A 23,434-nucleotide genomic window follows, 5' to 3' on the forward strand; every position below is an offset into this window, starting at 1 on the left:
AACTTTAAATAAATAAACAATGGCTTCATTTTGGTATAAAATGCAACTGAAAGTAACAATTAATTAATATGCAATATTTTTTTTATTCATTTTAAATTCCATTTACAAAAGACAAGGGATGCACCTTGAATCTGTTTTAAAAAACATTGAAATATATATATATATATATTAAACAAAATGGCTTTTTATAAAGGCTTTGGGTGAAAGGAAATTAATTATCAATAATTAATTTTTTTTTTTATAAATGCCTTAATTTAGGTTTAAAATGTTTTCAAATATAATGCTACATAAAGGACTTTTTTCATAGCCCTGTCTTTGTCTCTACTGAAACCTTCTAATATCTCAGTCCTAACACACAGAAGAAAGTAAAATACACAAAAACAAACTTGCTTCCCATTTAGAAAAATATTTAATCAAGATGATTGTAATTCATCATTCATAATTTATAAAACACAACTCCCATTTCCCAACATTAAACAGGTAAACATTTTCCTCTAGCAGCAATTTACACAGCTGTAGTCTCAAAAGAAACGACTGGAGAAAAAAAGAAACATTTCAAAAGAGCACAATTAAACACATCTTATCATACATTATAAGTCTGATTTCTGTTTGTAAAAGTGCTCTTGGCAGAACTGTAAAGGCACTGGCAATAAAACAAAACCCTGTGAATGATAATCAGGAATGGCACATGTAAACAAAACAAAAACTATTTAGAGAAAGAAAAAGTAGTTTCATGTAGCAATGAACATCTTAAGGTCAGACTTTTTTTAAAAAAGTTTTGGAAACACAATATTTAAATTCTGATAAAAAAAAAAAAAAAAAAACTCAAATGCAATAAAATGCCTATGAGCCCTAATGCAACTTTTCCAGTGATCCAACTCATTTAAAGTGCATTGTAGCATGAAGCTAAACTGATTTTTGTTTCTCCACGATCAGAGATCAGAGAACAGAAGATATGCACATTAGGGCCCTGATTGATGGATGAACCAACCTCACTTTGGAAAAAAAGATCTGCTGGATTTATGAATGTAAACAAAATGAAATAACGGTAAAATTAACTTGGTTTGAGACTGACAGTAAACAGCACTTGCTTTTCAGGCACACCATCGCTAATGCTGCCAAGCAATTATGACAGACATTCATGTAAAACTAAAAATGTGCGTAAGAGGACATCATCTTGGCAAAGCCTCCAAACAGTTCAGTCCGGGACTCATCCTCGAAAGATTCTGGTACTCAGTCAGTATTAGAACGAAAGATGATTTGTGTAAGTCGGATTCTTTGGTATCTTTGTGGCAGAGGACTTCCTCTCAACAAACTGCATCGGACCTGTGAAACAAGACAGCAGGGTTAAGGCCCTTGAACTGAGAGAGGAACCAAATGAAGTGATATAAATGTGGATTTTGTCCCCATCTACTGGAGACGAAGGGAGTAACATGCAAATATTCAAGGGATATTTATTCAGGAGGCTTCATTATTTAAATGGGTCATCGGATGCCCATATTCCACAAGTTGATATGATTCTTTAGTATCTTTGGTTAAAATTGCTCAATGGTAGTATAAAACAAAATATTTTACCCTGTTAAAATCAGCTCTGTTCACAGCAAGCCATTTTAGTCCATGTTCCTTTAAATGCTAATGAGCTTTGCTGACCCCGCCCCTCTCTTCTTGGGGTGAAGAGCAGACTGTAAACTTCAGCTGCGATAGAGCTGCACGATTAATCGTTAAAAGATCGCGATCTCGATTCAGACACCCTCTCGATCTCATTTCTAAAAGACGACGATTCCCCGAGTCTGTTAAACCTTTGACAAAGTCTTACCGGATATTTATAATTATAGGATGGTTGTGTACACACACTGACAACACAAATTTCAGTTCAAACCACTTGTAAAAGTGCATTTCGCATCCGATGGCCCCCTAAAAGGGAATGAGAGGACTGGGTGGGTGATTCCAGCTCATACACTGACCTGAGCTTCACGCTTCACTCTCAGGTTGACTCATTCGCTTCTTGGATTTGAGCTCAAGCAGCCAGGAGGGTGAAGAGCCGGACCTGGATTTACATTAATCACAATTATTACATTTGACATAATTCAGCTAATTCTTATTTAATTCAAATCAAGGATAATTAAAGCAATAAAAACAAACATTGAAACAGCACCATGAAATGAATACTTTAAAGATATATGAAATAATAGTCAAAAAACAAGGCATGCAGTTGATTGTGCACAACAGGTTTTTCTGTAAAGTTTTGATAATTTAGAAATGTATCAAATACGATAATGTAGGCTTTATAGAGGCTTTATATAAATCTGCTCCATGGTAGAGTTATAATATGCAGTCATCTGACAATGAAAATGTGATTGCATCTCATTCCATAAGCAATATAAAATAGTTTTTTATTAAAAGTTTCTGGTCACACGTACCGAGTGTCCTTGGCGTCAACAGGGGGCAGCACTCTTGGGCCGAGGGCCATGGTGGGTGTGCGGGGAGAGCGTGCTGGGACAGACGGAGGCGTCTGTGCTTCTGTTGGACTTTCTGTTTCTATCGCTGCACTTCTCCGCCTTAACTGGGCCTACGAGAAAAAGACGAGACAAACGTAGAAATTTAAATTTTACGTTAGCTGATTTATGCTGGTTTTGTTGGTTTTTTAGCATAGCCATAGACTAATATTAAAAATCCTTTATTCCAAAGTAAAATAAATCATTAAAAAAATCAGTTATTTTATTTTCAATTGAATATAATGTTTAAGTAATGAAATAATTGTAATCAATTACTGTTACTAAAAAGGTTGTAAACAAAATATGATTTAAATAAGTAGACATGGAAACCACAAACATCACAATCTGGCTTTGATATACTGTAATGCAAATCAGTATATTAGAATGATTTCTGAAGAATCATGTGACACCGAAGCCTGGAGTAATGATGCTGAAAATACAGCTTTGCATCACAGCAATCCGTTACATTTTAAAATACATTCAAACAGAAAAGCGTTATTTGAAATTGAAAAAGTGTTATTTCACAGTATTACTGTATTTATGGTCAAATAAATGCAGCCTTGGTAAGCAGAAAAGTTTCTCTGAAACATTAAAAACTACAGCTACTCACAGCAGTGTATTTAAGATGGCTGGGTAAAATAAAGTTGCTTTGTCTGCAGAGCAGTGTGTCAGAAATAGAAACTGGGAGTGTGGTTTGTGATGGTGTGACTGGTCTTTCATTATTAAAGGATTTTTCAAAAGAACGGTCTTTTGAATTCACCAAGCCTAACCCTAACCCTAACCCCAGGTGGTTTAGTTAGTTCATCCAAAACTGGACATATCCCAGCAGGGACATACCATGAGGGCAGAAGGGTCCATCCCAGGAAACACAGGGACTCTCTTGGGCTGGCTTGGGGCTGGAGAGCACGGGACGTCCCGGGACGGTTCCTCTTCTGATTCAGAGTCCGCTCCATTGGAACACTGATCTTTTGCTTCTGTAACAGATCGCTTTTGTTAATTCAGTCAAAGGTTTGTAGAGTTTTTACAGTTGAGTCAGACAGATTCCGAAAGGGTAACATCATGTGACACAGAGCTACAATTGGATGTTGAATGTAAAATGATGCGATGTGTTGACCCCACCTGTGGAGTCGCAGAACCTCCAGTCGGGTTGCGTTCCCTCTGTCAGAGCGGGCAGGGCGGCTCTCTGTCGGACGGCACGTGACGGTCTGGTGCGCTTTATGCTACGTTTCTTTCCCAATTCAACCTTCGAACGGAAAACGCTGGAGTCCAACAGAGGAGCTACAGACTGATCCAGCAATACACATGCAAAAATATACACAAATACACACATTAAAGGTACAATTTGTAATATATTTGAAGTAAAATATCCCAAAGTCACTAGGCTAGTGTTACATATTTTGTCCAGTTGATTACTAACAATATCTCTAATGTTTTCAACTACTTGTAAATCATGAGAAAATTCCCGTTTTAAACAGTGACACGGGACAGTGCAGTCGCCTGTCAATGATGTTAGTTACCCTTTTTACCGCCTTTACTGATGTAGAAACCACATGACAACAGTGTCGTGGACAAATGCGGAAATAGCTTCGCGACAAACTTCATCTAGAAAGAGATGCAGATCTTGCTTGTGTTTTACTCGACAGGTGAGTTGTTTTGAATTGTGTCTTTACAGAAAACGTATGCTATTATAACGATCAACAAGATTAGTATTATGGGGCATACACGCCAGACGTGGGGCATTGCGTCTCTAGACCCACGTGAGGACGCGTCTGATCCATCGTCTGATCGCGTCTTTCCATTGACTTTGTATGTAATCTACTCGCGCAAATCGGAGAACTTGCGTTAAATCCATGATTTATCTTCCCGTCTGATTGATGGCTGTCAGCGGTTGGGTAGAAGACAACAAATCCCATCATTCCACGCTCCTTATTAGCGTCATCAAACCACGCGATTGTTATTGTTTTGGTAGTGCCCCCTCTAGTGGCAGGTCCTACAACCTGTACCTTTAAAAGGTGCTTAATCAGCTATATTATATTATAATATATTTAAATAATTTTATTACATTAAAACAATTATTTTATATTTTATATTATTTTAGAAGGCATGGGTATCATATAATAGATATGAATTCTATATATAATTATATGAATATGAATTCTTAAGACATTTTCCTCTGCTATCCTTATGCATTAGATTACTGTAATAAATAATAAAAAAATCTAATAAAATCGTAACTGAATGGAGATAGACAGTATGAATGGTTCTGTATAAAATGCATATAAACGGATAAATAATTGAACAGTAAAAAAAAATAGTGCTGTCAAACGATTAATTGCGATTAATCACATCCAAAATAAAAGTTTTTGTTTAAATAATATATGTGTGTGTGTGTGTGTTCTGTGTATATGTATTATGCATATGTAATTCACATACACACACTATATATATTGAAAATATTTAGATGTCTACATTTACATTCATATAATTTATATTATAAATAAATATATTTCATATATAAACATAACATATTTTTTTTCTGAAATATATACATGCATGTGAATTTATACCCAGCACACATACATGTATTTTGTAACAAAAACTTTTATTTCGGATGCAATTAATCGTGATCGAGCACTAAAAATAATATAAATATAAACATAGCATATATATATATATATATAAATAAATCATATTATAAATCAAATATACAAGCACACACACACACAAGCAGACAAGTCGTAACTGAAGTGTACCTCAAGAAGCGGTAGAGGTTCGAGCTCCTCGTGAACTGTGACGTCAGCTGTGTCTGAATCACTAGATGTATTTCGTCGTCTGGCTTGATTCAGTCTCTGCAAGGCTTGATTGATTCTGATCTGTGTGGGACTGAACAGATAAAAACATGAGATCAAGCCACATGTACAGTAACTCTACCGAGAGAGAAGTGGTTTGATGCTTTTCATGACCACTAGGAGACAGTCTGAGCAAAATGATGTCTGATGACTGTCTGTGTAAAGGTAAATACATATAATGCAGTGTTGGGAAGAATAATTTAAACCAGGGTTATAGTCATAGTTAACATAACCCATAAAAAATATTTTCTTAATCAAAATAAAATAAATGTTAAATATTAAAAAGTATTTTATTTTAGGTAGTCGCCAAATCAACATTTCAAATTTTCATTTAGTTTAAATTGATGTAGTAAAATTACTAAAAACTACAAAGACATTAAAAAAAGCAATAACTACAAAAAAGGGAAAGAAATCTTAACATTATATATATAACATATCTTAACATTTTATATATATATAATATTATATCAATAACAACAAAACTAAAACTGTCAAACTACAAGCTCTACTGGATCTGTTAGTGTAACATTACAAGTTATGTAATTAATTTGATTAATAAAAACAAAATTCATCCAAAGTATAACAAGTGAGGATCTCATGTAGGATGAGGACTTAATCAACCTTGAACACATCAATTTACAGTAATAAAACTATAAAATGCTGATCATTTATATAATAATAATAATATATTAATAATAATAATAAAGCTAATATATGCTATCTAATTTAGATATGAGCATATAGATAAAAAAGCAGAATTTAACAAAATAATTTAACTGTCACCCCGTCCCGAATACGGGAATTTTTTGTTAAAAATTATGTAGGAAAAGTAATTTATGACAAGAGTGGACCCTCAAAAATCTACATTACAAAAGGAGTTTTGACCTTTGTTTAAAAAAAAAGACTTCCTTGTTGCTTTTTTCTCTGTCACATTTTAGAAATCATCAGAAATTATATTTCACTTGAAAATATAAAATCTCAAAATTCATCCTTTAAAACCCATTTTAAAATCAGACATTGCATTACCATGTAAATGGCACATCAAAATCATGTTACAAAATGTTATCAGTCATGAATTATAAAAATGTAGGTTTGTATCATGCACATTCAAGTCTATCTTCAAAAACATGAGTGACAGTTAAGGGGTTAATAAATTAGTTTTTTTTTTAAACAGTTAATAAAAATGAAATGAAAAACAAAATGATCTGAAGTCAGTTGAGGGTTTTTTAGGAGTCTAAAAAGAGAGTTTTATTACTCCCTCATAAACTGATTCGGCTGCGAGGCTGTGTACACAGAACATAAAAACACAGCAATATAGTAATTTTGTCACCTGACACTGAGGGAAATGAAAATGACTTGCTACTGGAAAAGCCACATTGCTTTGAGACACTGAAAAAGTGAGTAGCATTGTTTTCTCAATAGCTCCACAAATAAAAAGACAACTGAAGGTTTATTGTTGCAATGAAAGTGAAGATGAATCATGCTGTAGATATTTCTTACTCATCAGCAGTGTCGTTGTTTTCAGTTTGTTCGTCGGTTTCCCAGATTAAATTCTCTGTGTCCTGCTCTTCAACTCCTCCGTCCTTCAACTGACCCTGAAGGGTTTAATGAGAGCAAGATGTTCCTCAAAACTCAGATTACAGTCAAGTCCTGCTGAAAAGACCAGCTTTATATGTAGTGTTGTGTCACCAGGCTTTTTATCAAGCTAAACCAGCTCCACTAGACCATGCTGACCAAGTTACTTTATAAACAACAAACCACCAAACCACTGAAAAATATTACTATTGAGGTTTAATTTATTTCTATTTCAGTTGCAGAGTTTTTATAGTTATTCCAAAACTAAAGCCTAAACTAAAAAACATTTGTTACTTGAAATAAACTTTAACTGAAATTAAGCAAACTATATAAATAAACAAAATTATTTTATTTTAGATATTTGCCAAGACAATATTTATATTTCTAATTTTGATTTAGTATAATGATGTATAAAAATAGCTAAAACATAATATAATACAATGTAATATAATATATATTAAATATATAAATATATGACAAAATATTAATATAATCTATACTATACTATTTGTAGTCTTAATTTTTTTAGTTAATGATAATAACTTTATCTTAAAACAGATTTTGGACTATGAGGACAGTCTTCTTAATGTTGCAGGTTTTTTACATTTAGCTGGCAAAAAAAAAAACAACAACCAACAAATGAGTGAAACCCTGTTTAGGAAGTAAAATGGTGAACTGAAATTGAAGCATAAACATATTTAAATCAAACTTTAGGAATAATAGTCATCCAAAAGCTAGATATCCCATAGAATAATAAACGTCCTTTTGAAGATGAATATCAATAACCAAAATAAAAGATTAAAATATAACACTTACTAAAATGTAATAAAATATTTGTTCACTTGCGTGTCATGTGACGGTTAACTGACATTGCAAATGTGCTGTTAAATTATCGTAATATTAATTTAAAAATCCTCAAATATATCTACTTCATATCAAAGGGATTCAGCTGATGAAAAAAAAAAAAAAAAAAAAAAAATATATATATATATATATATATATATATATATATATATATATATATTTTGCCGTCATTTCATAATGAACCTCATGACATGCACGACACATTCCTGAAGTCAAACTGTTAAAGAGAAGCCCCGAAGACCAAAATATTTGTAGGTCTCATTTTTTTTATGATAGATGACATTTCACCAAATGTCTAGAAGACATATATATTTTGAAAATGTATAATATTGCAACTGCATGTAACAGAATTGCAGTCACACTTCAGTTTGTGGACCAATTCTCACTGTTTACTAACTATTAACAATGACTTTGCCTTAGTAAACTTCCAATTTGCTGCTTATTAATAGTTAGTAAGGTATTGGATTAAAGGATCTAAAATATTGTCATGCAGAATAAGGCATTAATATTTTATCATTACTAATAAATATAGTGATATGCATAAGCAACTAGCTAATAGTGAGAACTGGGTCCTAAACTAAAGTGTTTCTAGAATTGCATAATGCATATGACAAAATACAACTTTAAAGTGTCAACGTCAATATAAATATATAATGAATTTATGATCAGAATCAATTCACATTCTGTTGGCAGGTTTGAAAAAACATAGCCTATCATTTTAGTGTTAAGTGATAAGTTAAAACTCACACTCAGCTACAAACACACACACACACACACACACACACACACACACACACACATTACTAGTTGCTAGGAAGCAAAACACTTCCTCGTAAACAAGCTATCTGTGAGCAGGACATTGAGTAATGTTCATTCTATAGAGACAACCCCATAAATATACAGCAAAGACTGCTGGACTACATCCTGATCTGAACACATTACTCAGATTTAACAGACCCTCCCCTGATTCACTTCTCTTCTATACTGACACACAGCTGGAGGCTCTTAAAGGTGTTGCCTGTAATGTTTTCAGTGTTGAAGTAATGGAAACCAGAAACGTGTGGCAAAAAAGTCAAATTATATTGACAAAGATCAACATAAATAACAGAGGTTGGGGGCAATCATCTAAAACAATGAATTATACCAAACCAATGTTTTTCAAATCAGAGGCAATAACAGCAATAAAAATCACAATTTTAATATCTATTAATATTACCAGAAAAAGCTTCATATGGTAGCATTTATTGTAGCTGTCAGAAATGATACAGATAAAGTAAATTAAATAAGTTTTAAATTACTTATATATTTTACTGGTTTTTAAAAATATACTATATTTTGAAATAATGTTAGATACACCGGCTGATATTTGTCATATCTTAATCATCGGCATTGGCTGGTTGCAAAAGTAAAGGAAATTATCTGGAAATGTTCCTTCCCCTTTGCCATCCTAAACAGCCAACACCTTTTTCTGTTTAGTCATTGAGTCAGAAGTGTGAATTTTATTTTTCATAACAACTGTAACAATTTCATCTGGCATCACAGCTAAGATTAAATTCTGAATATAGTGCCTACCTTTTTAACATTCATCATTCATGCTAATGTTTAACTTGAAAACCCACAGATTTATAATGTTCAATACTACTGAAATATTAATTGACATCTATTCATTTCCAAACATAAATGATCTATGTGATAAAGGAAACTGTAAAAAAAAAAAAAAAGCATAGAAATAAATGCAGAATTGCTAAAAATGCAACATTTTAACATTTAAATGTAAGTTTAAATGTAAATTTGCATTAACATCGGAAAACCATGTGCATGCAAACACAGATGATGAGCTTAAATATGTGCAGGTAATCACTAGGGAAATTTAGGAGAGGACTAAATTACTGCTCTGCTGTTCTACGAGCACCAGAGTCATCTCATGAGTCATGCAGATTAGATCAAATTAAGCAGCACAATATTTTTTGAGCAGCAAATCAGTAAATTAGAATGATTTCTGAAGATCACGTGACACTGAAGACTGGAGGATTGATGCTTAAAATACAGCTTTGATCACAGGAATAAATTATATTTTAAATTGTAATAAAGATTCACAATACTACTGTTTATACTGCATTTTAATTATATAAATGCAGCCTTGGTGAGCAGAAGGGACTTGCAAAAACATTTATTTTTGGGTCGGCCATGACCGATAGAAATGCATGTAGGGAAAAAAAGATCCAAAATGAGAAGATAAGCAAATTTACGAGTGAGTTAAAACAAGTCTAGACAGCTTGAGATTGCAAATTATTCCAGAACACTTCACATCCTGTTTAAAGTATTTGATGTGTATACACTGACACGTGTGTGTGTGTGTGTGTGTGTGTGTGTGTTTGGGCGGTGACAGGTATTGGATTTGGATTCTGTCGAACAATAATAATATCTCCCTGCATCATTTCTGAAAGAAATCCAATACTTGTTGTTTCTTACCATACTTTTTAGGTGCTGATTCCAAATAAAGTACCTGTTTTACACCTTCTCACAAAATATGATGCAATTTGTAGCATTTTTGCTTTTCGACAAAGTTTTTTTTTTCCCTAAATCAAAAGAAAAACTGCTCAAAGACATGAGACAAATTGCAACTGTTTCTTCAATTCTCAGCTCAATTCTAAAGACATTATGTCATGCTTCATTCTGATTTCAAGGTGAGAATTGAGGCCAGTGACAGAAATTTTTTATGCAAACATAACCAGTTCTACTTCATTCAGATTCTTATTTCTTTGACAATATATGGAGTATTTGAACTTATTTGTCCATGCCTTTGCAGATTGTAAGTTAAATTTTGAATACTTCTCTTTCTCATTAAAGCTGAACCTTTTGGCATTTGTTATATTAGTGCAGATATATATAATTTGAAAAATCTTCATTCTTATTTTGGGGAAAAATCCCTGTACAGAATGGAAAATTTTAATTGATATTTTTGCATCATAAAATTTTTTTCCCCAGAAAGGAATAATTTTAGTGTCAACACCAAACTTTCCAAATAACATTTCTGCTTTATGCATATTTTGAGAGCATGCAGTAAAAATGGATGTTATGTAACGCACTGTTGAAGACCTGTCAAAGAAAGTGTAATGCCTTAGAGATCGGCTAATAGAGCGAGAAGCAACAGAAGAAGCGAGCCGAAAACATTCAGCATAGTCTTACATTATTTGAGTTTGCGGCAGTCATGCGTTTGCGCAGTGAAAAACGCTGACGGCTTTGCTGAGAGAGATTTCGAAGGGACTGTCGACCACGAGTCGCAAAACTTCTCAGCGGTGAGATGGCCCTCTCAAACCTTCCCACTTGTTCTTCATCCTCCTCTTCCTCACGCTCCTGAGCGGCCGTCATCATCTCCACCGCCTCCTGCAAGGAGCGACGCATGTTGCCCACCCATCCTGACACCTGCGTCTGCGCCTCCGACAGTTTGTTACCAAAGAACTCCATCTTCTTTCACTCAATTGACAAAATATGTTGGGAAAGTCTGGTGGAAATCGACTAGTTTTTGGGTAAATAAATCCCAGATACGAGTTCTAGATGGCGTTATAGCCGACATGCATTGGCATCTCTGTAAGCATCTTGATTTGTGTTCCAAACTGGACCAGATTTTACACCAATGACCATCACAGAAAGCACTTCAGGTTGTCGATCAATCCTTGACGGTCTTCCAACATGTTCTTCCGCAACACACACATTTAAAGTCAATCAATCCTCCAGTTGATCTCCTCCGGTGAAATCTTCTTGTTCAGATGCGGTAGAAACACAAATCTGGGAATACAATCTTCTGACATCCAGATATTAAAGTCTCGTAAGCTTCCTCTTGTGCAATTCTCGCAGATCCCAATGGAAAAACATAGCAGCACTCCGGCAAGCCCACCGCTTACGCCTGACACGCTGCAGGTACGGACAGGTACCGGAAACAGACACAGCCCTCGAATGAGTGACAACATCCCAGCGCAGAGAAACAGAGAGAGAGAGAGAGAGAGAAAGGGGGAAGGGATGAAAGAAGATCAAGGACATTTATGTGACTCTGCATTTGAAATAGAAAAATACAGAGAGAGAAAACAGGAACAAAGTTTTTTGTGGGAACCTTTCTGTATCCCTGAACTGTGGAAGAGCAATGCTAAACCACAAAACCCTTATGCAAACCACTGCTGGATCAGGTGCTTTATACTTGACTGTGCATTACTTTGACTATTTGTCATGACTAACAGGCAGTGTTTGTCTAATATGAGCCATATATAGTGTGAGTGGCTGTAATAAACTCTCCTTGACCAGCTGTTACGCTTAGAGTAAGTATAGGTTTAACTGGAGGACATTTATTCCACACTAAATAATCACACAGGATAAGAAACTATGTAGTAGCCATTGTAAGTATGAAATAATGATGGGAAGGATATTGCATGAATTGGCTTTCACAATGCATTCTCTGATAGATGGATGGATGGATGGATGGGCCGCTCAGGAGCGTGAGAAAGAGAAGGATGAAGAACAAGTGGGAAGGTTTGAGTGTGGAGTGCAATGGATGGATGGATGGATAGATAGATAGATAGACAGATAGATAGATAGATAGATAGATAGATAGATAGATAGATAGATAGATAGATAGACAGAAATTTCTTTAATTACATATAAAAATGTTAATATTAATTATTTCAGAGACTTTTTTTAAATCTTACACCACATTCATTTAAATAACTTCCATTGACCACATTTAACCACCTAGCAATGGCATAGAAGCTAAAAAAAAACTTAAATATGAATGGATTCTATGTCAACTTCAAGCACTTGGAAGCATGAAAACAACAACAACAACAAAAAGTTGCAAATATAACAAGAATGTTTGTGAAAACTCCTGAGCATAAAATCCTCTGCCTGATTTAAGCAAAAGTGTTTGTTAAACTTAATGACACTTTTGGTTAAGTAAAGCACTGCTTTATTTACTAGGCATTTGCTAGTAATTTACTAGTTACCTGAGAAAAGTAATCTAATCATGGAGCTAACTCACAACCGTTGCAGTACATACTGTATCATGACTCTAGGTAAGATGAACACTGTTCAAGAGAAGTGAAATTAAAGATGTTTCCTCAGGCGAATAAAAACTACTTGAGAAACAGATCCACTTGACATTACTGAGAAATTATATTTTATAACCTTTTCTGAACAGCTCAAAAGGCGTCCTGTCACAAGAGCTTAAGAGGTAGAAATACTGTACCATACTGTAATCATAATGAATTTCATAGCAACCAGGAAAACATTCTCTTTTGTTATGATATTACTTTACTAAGCATATGTAAGAACAATTTTCACCTGGCAGACAATAAACCAGGCAAATCCTAATAACCTTAGTAGAACTAAATTAAATCTAGAGTACGCCAGCCATAAAATTCTCTGAACATTAAAAAGACATTTATAATGTTACACATTTTTTTTGTGTATTTCAAATAAATAATTATACTTTATGTTCAATGTGTTATGTTTTATGTTTAATTTTATTTAATATTTTATTTAATATTTTACCATATTTCAGCCTTTTCAGAAACTTTTTATTTTTATTGAACCTTATGTCTCGCTGGGCACAACAAAATAGCAACAAAAAGGGAGTTTAACAATCATATTTCTTAATCAATAATCAAAATAATGGCAATTTGCATGTGAACAACTATAGAGGTTGTGTTTAACAATATTGGAATAATTATTATTAATAAATGTAATATATTTCGGAAGCTTTTTAACTTTTACATTTATTTATTTTATATTATAAATGTTAATAGGCCTATAAATAAAAACTTGTGATGCTGACATTTATACCACTCTCTTAAGAAAATGTAAACACAGTATTTTTATGAACTTTATTTCATTAAGTACCCTCCAAGCCAACATTCAGATGGATGCTGAGAAGATGCTTCCGTGAACAAAAGTATAAACCAGAGAAATCCCACATATGCACAGATATTTTTTCTGATGTAAACACACAGAGAACCAAGAAAGTCTTAATCTGTAGATCTACAAATTTAACCAGTAGTTCACATGAAAATATGGTATATAATATAATATATTCAAATGATTCTATATCATTGCAAATTTGCTATTTCTGTTTAAAACATTTTGGAGTTTTAACTGTAGGATAATTTGAAGCATAACCCCCCCCCCCCATTTGTTTTTCTCTTCTTTGCTTTGCATATGAAAGTGAACATCCAAACCAAGAGGGCGTTGCAAATCATTTACATGAAGATCGGAGCAGAGAAACTTCCTGTCTTGCCCCAAAACTTTTCACAGGAACCAAGCTGTGGTGCTCACTAAACTAAAATATATAGCACACTTAGAGTTTGATCAAATCCAGTGTGTCCTCAGCTGAAAGCACTCTAATGTTAAAGCAGTGATTATACTGGTGCTCATGTCATCAGAATATTGTAAATCAGTGATCCTCAAATCTGGCTCACGAGATCCAGTTTCCTGCAGAGTTTAGCTCCGACTCTAATTAAACACACCTGCCTGTGATTTTCTAATGATCTTGAAGACACTGATTAGCAAACTCATGCATGTTTGATTAGGGTTAGAGCTAAACTTTGCAGGAAAGTGGATCTTGCGAGCCAGATTTGAGGATCACTGTTGTAAATGATGCAATTCTGATCATAATTACCGTAATCATAATCACAGTAAAATATATGGAGCACTGCAGTTTTAATTGCACTTTACAGTAAGTATACTCTAAAGTTGAATTGCATTTCTGCCACTGGGATAAACAAGAACCAAGGACTAGTTTGCATTTGGATCAGCAAATAAAAACAGCAGCAACAAACAAGCCTACTGTATTTGAATCAGACAATTTGTTTTGCTGTTGCCAAGAAAATAGAGACGAAATTGCTGTAATATATATATATATATATATGTATATGTATATGTGTATATATATTATTTTACCTAATTTTTAAACAAAATAATGGCAACGAGTACATAAACACAATTGAAGAGGTTTGCCCATGTTATTTAGCTATACTTATTAAAACAATATAATATACATTTAATCTGGATTAATTGCACAGTAATCAGAAATATCAGACTGGTGTACATGGAACCGATGCCAATGTTTGTATAATCTGTTGCTTAAATGCAGTCGATAGGTGTTGTTTGAAAATGCCACAGGCCTGACTCAAGGACAAGTGTCATGTAAGAATAAACACATCTTTATACACACACACCCAACACAAAGCAGCATCGCCTGCAGTGACATCACTCTGTGCCGTCATAAGACACCAATGGGAAATTCCAACATGACACGATCAATGGAAACAAAGGCCCTGCCCTGAGGACGTGGATCAACCCTACCAGAGCAACCCTTTCAACTCGAACCCTGACTGTGAGCTCAGCTCTGTCCAACATTGTATTTCTCACTGTTAAGAGCCCTTAAAAACAAAATATGGGACTGGTGAAATGTTTACAATGACAAAACATTTTAGTGATTAATATTTTGAGTGCAAAGACTTTCAGTACATCTGGTTACCTTTGAATGGCTGGTTATAAAGGCAGGTGTTGTTTGCCCACATAATGTATATAAAGACTAGCAGGGGTTAATTGCTAAAGCTAACCAGCTAGTAACCCCCTATTGGCTGCTGTGTGCATGAAACTACTGAAATCCAAAGAAAGCCAACATTGTTGAGTGTGTACAACTAGTGTTTACAACCAGCTGAGATTAGAGGGGCCTGTTTTCATTCAGATTTCAGTATATTTCATACAACTGTTTATGATTGCATGAGCTGTGTTTGAAATGCAGATAATTGCACACCTATGATTGCACATTATATATAAAGGTGCCAATATGCAACATTGATTTAGTCAAGCTAATAGACAAAAGATTTTTAAATCAATTTATGAATGTAAATATTTCCAAATGTTTTTTTTAACATCATAATTATATACTCTATATTACATTATTTTATATTCATATTTTATATATTATTATTTTAAATGTTTTATATGATCAAATATTTAATATTATTTGTATATATTTTATATAAAGTGCATATTTCATGTAAAATATTTCATTTAAAAAATTGTATATACTTTTTATATTAAGATGGGCCGTACTATATTTGCTCTGATTATTATTAATCATAAATGTAAATATTTTGAAATATAGTTTTAAACTTTATATTTTTATATTACATAATTTTTATATATTACTTCCGATATATTTTATATTATTTTTATATATTTTTTATATAATATTAAGATTGGACAATAAATACACTGATTATTATTAATAAATGTAGATTCTTCCAACATTATTTTTAACTTTTATATTTTTAAGATGTGCCTCTTGTTGCTTATTGTTTTATTAAAGTAAAATATACATTACAGTGGAAATCTGTAACTGTATTGCAGTGTTTTATTAAGCACCACTGGTCTTACCTCATCTGTTTCTGGCTCCAGAAGGTCCCCTGGTTTGGACTCAGTGTCTGCCTCAAATAAATATGTGTGCGTTCTGCTTTCTGTAGAGTTGAGTGGACTGGAAGCTTCAGGTTCAAATCCGATCAGATCATGCACAGACACCCGATCTCCGCTTGGTTCTTGGGGTCCAGCATGACTGGACTTTGATTCTGGCTGTAGACTGTGGTCGGGAGCAGCAGGCGTTTCTCTGGATGGAGACGGAGTCGAGGAACGTCTCGCCCTTGTTCCCCATCTTCGGGGTTTCACTGAAAAGTCATCGTAAGTCACTTGTGCGAGTCGAGGCGAGACGTCAGCGAGCTGGACGGAGGAGACCAGAGTCTGTGACTCCTCCACGTCAAAAGATATCAAATCATAACTCGTAGGAACTTCCTCTCGTAATCTCTCTGCTGCTTCACACGTTTCCATCTCCATCTCATGTTCTCGTACCTGTCTCCGTTTTTCTTCTTCTTTCTGTCTTTCAAACTCTTGAGTTCTTCTTCTCTCTTCTTCTATCTCTTTTTCTTTCTTTAGTCTCTCTATTTCTCGTTCTTGTCTCAGTCTTTCCTCCTCTTTCTGTCTTTTAATTCTTTGTCTCTCTTCTTCCATTTCTTTTTCTTTCTTTATTCTCTCTAATTCTCGTTCTTTTCTCAATCTTTCCTCTTCTCTCTGTCTCTCCAATTCCTGAATTCTTTTCCTCTCTTCTTCTATCTCTTTTTCTCTTTTTATTCTCTCTAATTCTCGTTCTTTTCTCAATCTTTCCTCTTCTCTCTGTCTCTCCAATTCCTGAATTCTTCTCCTCTCTTCTTCCATTTCTTTTTCTTTCTTTATTCTCTCTAATTCTCGTTCTTTTCTCAATCTTTCCTCTTCTTTCTGTCTCTCCAATTCCTGAATTCTTCTCCTCTCTTCTTCCATCTCTTTTTCTTTCTTTATTCTCTCTAATTCTCGTTCTTTTCTCAATCTTTCCTCTTCTTTCTGTCTCTCCAATTCCTGAATTCTTCTCCTCTCTTCTTCCATCTCTTTTTCTTTCTTTATTCTCTCTAATTCTCGTTCTTTTCTCAATCTTTCCTCTTCTTTCTGTCTCTCGAGTTCCTGAATTCTTCTCCTCTCTTCTTCCATCTCTTTTTCTTTCTTTAGTCTCTCTAATTCTCGCTCTTTTCTCAATCTTTCCTCTTCTCTCTGTCTCTCCAATTCCTGAACTCTTCTCCTCTCTTCTTCCATCTCTTTTTCTTTCTTTAGTCTCTCTCTTTCTCTTTCCTGTCTCAATCTTTCCTCTTCTTTCAGTCTCTCTTCTTCCATTCGTTTTCTTTCCTCCATTTCTCTTTGTTTCTTTAACCTCTCTTCTTTTTCTCGTTCTTGTCTCAGTCTTTCCTCCTCTCTCTGTCTCTCCAACTCCTGAATTCTTCTCCTCTCTTCTTCCTTTTCTCTTTCTTTCATGACTCTTTCTTCTTCTCTCAGTCTCTCTTTTTCTTCTTCAATCCTTCTCTTCTCCTCAATCTGCCTCTCCCTCTCTTTTTCGGCCTGCCTCCTCTTCTCCTCCTCTTTTCTTTCTTCTTCAATTCTTCTCTTTCGTTCTTCTTCTTGCTTTCTCCTTTCGTCCATCTGTCTTTGCTTTTCCTCTTCTTGTTTTCTCTCTTCCTGTCTCTCTATTTCTCTTGCCTTCCTCTCCTTCTCCAAAAGTCTTATCCGCTGTTGTCTTTCTTTCTCTAACTGCTCATCTTTTCTCTGTTTTTCTTCTTCTTCCCTTCTCTTTGTCTCCACATCTAGGCTCATCCCAACCCTCTGGTAGACAGGAACAGGGACATATTCCTTCTCTTCATCTTCATGATCTTCTTCTTCTTCTACTCGCTCCACACTAGCAGCAGAGTTCTTGACTTCTGCTGAACTTACAGGCACCTTCTCTGTCGCTGCAGGTTTTTCAGATGATCTCTCATTTGGAGTTTCATCTGAGGTGCTTAGTGTCTTCACAAATGGTGGACTGCAAATGTAAGAGTTTGGAAATATGTTAGAGTTTTGAAAATAAGGACAACATAAAGCTAGAAACATATATAAGTATACATACTTAACATTCCTGCCAATATTTCCATTGGCCCCACCATAAAATAATTTAAATGTATTTGTTTGCCAAGAATAATATTTATATTTGTCATTAAATGTTTGTTTTTTTGTTACTGCCACAGTAGGCCAATGCAAAAAGAATATTTGCAACAAATTACTCAGCTACATTATTCATAAAAACACTGTTTTCTGATAAATGATTGCATAAATAGATTGGTTTATTCTGATGTTTTGAAGACTATAACAAATCCCTTTTGCAATTTTTAACAAAATCAGTTAGTCAGCTAGATAACATTATCTTGGTGACAAATCAGCAAAATTGACAAAAATCAAATGTTTAGGTTAGAATCTAAGGATTCTAAAGAAAAATCTTGATGTGAGTCTACTACATAAATAAAGATAGAACATTTTGTCACATTTTAAACTGAAACATTAGGTCCGCAATTATTCAGAGTTTGTTTTTTCTTTTTACGAATCTGCTGAATTGACTTATTCGCTTGTTTTATTCCTGAATGATTCAACGCTATTTTGATCACCGTTATGATTGTAGGCTACGTGTCAAATAATGAGTCATAACAGACTGCAGAACCATAGCTGAAACGTTTTCTAATATGATTGAAATACAAGTATTGAGAGAGAGATGAAAAGAGATGAAAATTAAACAGAAACCTTTTAGGAGCACCAGTGGATGGCAAGCGCGTCCTTGGTGCGTCCAAGCTCAGATTCTGGATTCTCTGTTTAATATCAACAGATATTTCAGCAGCTGGATTGTCTCTTTTGTTGAAAGTGTCCCTGTACTGAGTTGCTGTAGATCGATCAAAGAGAAGGCTGATCCGTCTCTTAATGCTGCCTCCGCTGACATCCTCGTCTCCCATCTCTACTGTATCCACCGGAAGCTTCGAAGGCTTGGACTCAGAAGGAGAATGTGGTGGCCACTCTTTCTCCGTCTTGCTGGTTTCAGCATCTCTCCTCACCTCCTTCTCGGGTTGAGACATTGACTCGAACTTGGAGGTCAGCTCAACGGAGAGACGATTTCGAGGCGGCCAGCATCGTGAAGACACTTTGACATCTGCATCATTCTTGGCTGCTTCTTCTCTGTTCTTCTGCGTGAGAATCTGTTGATCCTGAGAACCCAAAGATTTTGCTCTGCTCCTGGGCTGAACGTTCTTCAAATCTTCAGCGGTCACAGCAGGCTTTGAGTTTGGACCAGTTTGGTTATTAGAACCAGGACTCTTAGTGGGTTCTGGTTTAGGCTTATTCAATAAGTCAGGTTTTGGGCTGAGTGGGACGGGTTTAGGAGCTGCAATTTTATTAGACCCATTTTCTCTGCCATTTGAGCCTGGTTTTTGGTATTCTGATAGATTTGGACCACCAGCACCAGTTTTTTTGGTATCCAAAAGCGCTTCAGAAGAGGCGGCTCGATGGAGCTCTCTGCTAAAGGCCCGGATTGGGCGGACGGTGGCGTTCCTTTGCAGAGCAAATGGTTTAGGCATGAGGTGGGGTTTTGGGCGCAACGCTGGCTTCCCAGTGTCTCCAGGGAGAGCAGAAGCTGAAACTGAAGGTTTGTCTGGGTTGATGAGCGATTGGCCCATTTCCCTTGTGGTCGCCTCCACCCATGCAGCCATGACTACACACTGCACCTGGATGGGGAAACAAAAGAGAAACACCCCTGTGGGATCTCAGTGGTATTAACATACATCTTTGGGATGTTACCATAAACATGCTTGCAAAAGATTGACATGTTTGAATAAAGAAGAAGAAAAAAATCACAATATAAAATAATTACAAAAAGCATATAAGTAACACAAAATAAAATACTTTTAAGATATATTCTCTTATCAAATCTTTTCTCATCATTCATTAAAAAATCACTGGTTGAGTTGAGAAACTCTGAAAACTTGTGTCAGTGATTTATTCATGCAAATGTGTCTGCAAAGGGAAAAAAACAAAACACTGTGATTTGATTTTTCAAATAAAACAGCTTGAGTAAGTTACTGTTTTAGTCTTTAAAGCTTTGTGTTAAATTCAGTGTGTTACGTGATGTTTCTTTGTGATTATTTGTAAAATTCAATTTCAGATTGAAATTGTTCCATCACCAATTATTTTTCAATGTCATTGTAAGTAAGTACTACAGTTTAGCAAAATGCATTATTAACTTTTACCCATTTAAAACTTATGGACTGTTTTTTTATTCATCTTGAGGAATTTTCAAGTAGGCCTATATATTAAAAAGCTAATATATATTTGAATAAAAACTAAAAATTAACACCTATGAAGATTAGGCAAGTGTGTATAGCAGTCATGAAAATCTGAGGGTAAATGTCAGTCAGATTGCTAGGCTTTGGTCTGGCACTTTTCAAATGAAGTGCCATTGCATTTATTTTCTTTTTTTATGGTGACATATTGTTTCCATTTAAAGCAACCTAAAAACACCCACACATTGTGCTGATCACTTCAGTGGTTAGCAAGACAACAAGGAATCCTCTAAGCATCAATATGAATGCAGTATAAGTGAGATAAGGAAAGTGTTACGTGATATCCATGAAGTAGTCAAATGTCTTTGGATGGTTTAATCAATTCTAGAAAGATTTGTTTGAATGTTCTAAGTCAGCTCCTCTGATTTAGATCACTAAGTAAATAAATAGTCACGTAGTGGACACTTTTAAGCATCATGAAGCATTTTCACTTTCAGTACAGACAGAATGAGTTGTTACGGCCTGTTAGTTATTACATTGCAACTTCCATGCAACTGCTACACAGCTAATGGAGATCTCTAGAGGTATATCCAAACTTTTTGGTGGAGACAGAATGAATGAATCCATGAACACTTCAAAGCAGCTATAAACATATTAATACAGTGCTCTCTGGGATAGACACAAAAAAAGGCCAATCCAGTTGGTTGAGCTCTTGGTTGAGTCCATGTTACTCTGGTTGGGCTAGATTTTTAAGTTTCTCCATCCAACATGAGTTACTCAAACAAGAAACGACTAGACGTTTGACTGCAGGCTATTTATACACACCCTGCATGAACCACAAAAAATGACCAGCATCACTTTCACCTGATGTGTGACTCTGATATCAGCAGTCTGCATGCAGATACATGGAGAAATCAGCAGTCTGCATCACATGGAGGAATTAACTGAAGAAATCCGAATGTTGACATTTCGAAACCGTTGCCCATGTTCTCTTATCATTGAGCAAAACTCATAGTGCAAAACAAGTTAGAGCCTGGCTTGTTATGAGAGCTTTGAAGAAATCCCTTCCCCGACTGCAAACAAAGTTAGGCAAAGCTTTGTTCACTTCCTGTACTTTCTGACTTCCATTGGCCAAAAATGCTTCAGGCGAAGACACTGAAACATTATCCATGGGTGAAAAAATGCTCACATTTTGGCTTGGTGTAAATTGGTCTTCGTTCAACAAACCTGTCTAACAGCAAGCCAGTATTGTCAGATGAGAAATAGCTAGACGAAATGTGTTATCCTTAAAATATATCGCAATACCTATAGCTGACAGCCAGCGGTTATCAGACAATCCCTTATCGGTATTTACTGGAGTTGCTGCCAAAGCAGCATTTCTATGCAAGATATTGAAAATGATAGCTTAATTACTTGAAAAACTTCAGAACAGCTAAAATAATTAGATTATTAAAATGCGTGCTGTCTTTTTCTGCTTACTGAGATCCAATCCTTTTGACCTGGGATGGTCAAAGGACAGAGCTAATATTCAAAGGAAGTAAGTTCACAGCATGTAAGTAGACCTGCAGAGCTTTCTCTCACCAGGAACATATGCAAATTATTATGCACAAATTTACATGCTGTGCTTGTAACATGGCCAGTGCGTGTCTGAAGAGGAGCAATATAACCTCCTTTTGTTCATCAGCCGGGTTTATTTATTTAACCTCATTTCTGTCATGCTTCTCTGAATTTACACAGTTAAATTTCACAATAACCTATACGTAGAAACTTTACTAATAACCCATGACATTATATAATTTATTAGTTAATCAATTAAATGCACAATCAAATATATATAATAAGGATACATATATTCATGTAAATGAGCTATTAAAGTGAAGCATTATATAATGTTATTGACTTGTTAATAAGGCTTTTACATACATAAAAAGCAAAAAGTGGGGAAACAGAAAAAAGAAACGCTTATATAACAGGAGCACAGTAATCTGCACCTGTTGGTTTGTAATAAGTAACTTATGAATAAGTGCCTCTTACAATAAACCTGTATAAAGCTGTAGAATTCCCAGCTGTGGGGAAAAAGCACTTTTTTTCCAGTTTAGTCCGGAGGTACTATTAATGTTACAGAATGATTAACAAAATAAGTATTACAACCGAAATAAGTATACAGTTTATTTACATTAGAGAGTAAATGAATGATGTCATTGGCATATTAAATAGCCTACACAAATAAACAAGTTAAAACAATGTCAATTTACCTTTATAGTGATATTATTATTCCATAAGATTGTACATAAAGATTCCAAGCTCAAACACAGGTCTGCGGCTTTTAGGATTGTAGGAGTGCAGCTCAAACTTTAAAGAAAAGAGGGCGGGTCGCAAATGTATGACTCCTACGATGGCGACTGTTTATCTCATGAATATTAATTTTATGTTCTCTCATAAGGGGAGTGTCCGCTTCTAGTTAATATTCATAAGACTTCGGCAGATCCTGATTCGTTTATTTGATAACTTTTTTTGCCTTTCGTCCAATCATCAAGCAGCTTGGCGAACGTCACGGTACGTAATTAATATTCATGAGCCAGGCTTGGAAGGGCGAGTCCTGTCAGCAGCACGCGCAGCGGCGTTCTCGAGGTGTTGCGCGCGGCCACTCCTCTTATAAACGTGCGCAACCTTCAACCGGAAAAACCAGTTAAGCTGAATGGAAGGAGAAAGACACGGGGTGTGTATAAAACACTTTATGAGATGGGAGACACACAGATATTGGTACATTTTCCATAATAAACTATTCAGTGAAGATGCGTTGGAACTAATTAGGTTGGCATGGATATTTGTTTAAGGGATAGTTTACCCAAAAATAAAAATTCTGTCATTAATTACTCACCATCATGTCGTTCTAAACCCGTAAGACCTTCGTTCATCTTCGGAACACAAATTACTATATTTTTTATGA

General features: G+C 35.0%; 1 protein-coding gene across 1 annotated transcript; it reads right to left on the minus strand.

Annotated features, from left to right (window-relative positions):
- Window positions 1–390: 390 nt before the first annotated feature.
- LOC127958576 (trichohyalin) lies at window positions 391–22,837 on the minus strand. The gene is made up of 10 exons (XM_052557470.1): window positions 22,740–22,837; window positions 18,959–19,929; window positions 16,217–18,209; window positions 6,845–6,939; window positions 5,249–5,378; window positions 3,615–3,780; window positions 3,333–3,469; window positions 2,421–2,569; window positions 1,965–2,047; window positions 391–1,326 (listed from the first exon to the last, which is right to left on the minus strand). Exons 2-9 carry the CDS (start codon window positions 19,912–19,914, stop codon window positions 1,972–1,974), a joined length of 3,702 nt encoding a protein of 1,233 aa, XP_052413430.1. The 5' UTR covers window positions 19,915–19,929; window positions 22,740–22,837; the 3' UTR covers window positions 391–1,326; window positions 1,965–1,971.
- Between the last annotated feature and the right edge of the window lie 597 nt (window positions 22,838–23,434).

Source organism: Carassius gibelio, chromosome B5 (assembly GCF_023724105.1).
Source record: "Carassius gibelio isolate Cgi1373 ecotype wild population from Czech Republic chromosome B5, carGib1.2-hapl.c, whole genome shotgun sequence".
NCBI classification, from domain to species: domain Eukaryota; kingdom Metazoa; phylum Chordata; class Actinopteri; order Cypriniformes; family Cyprinidae; genus Carassius; species Carassius gibelio.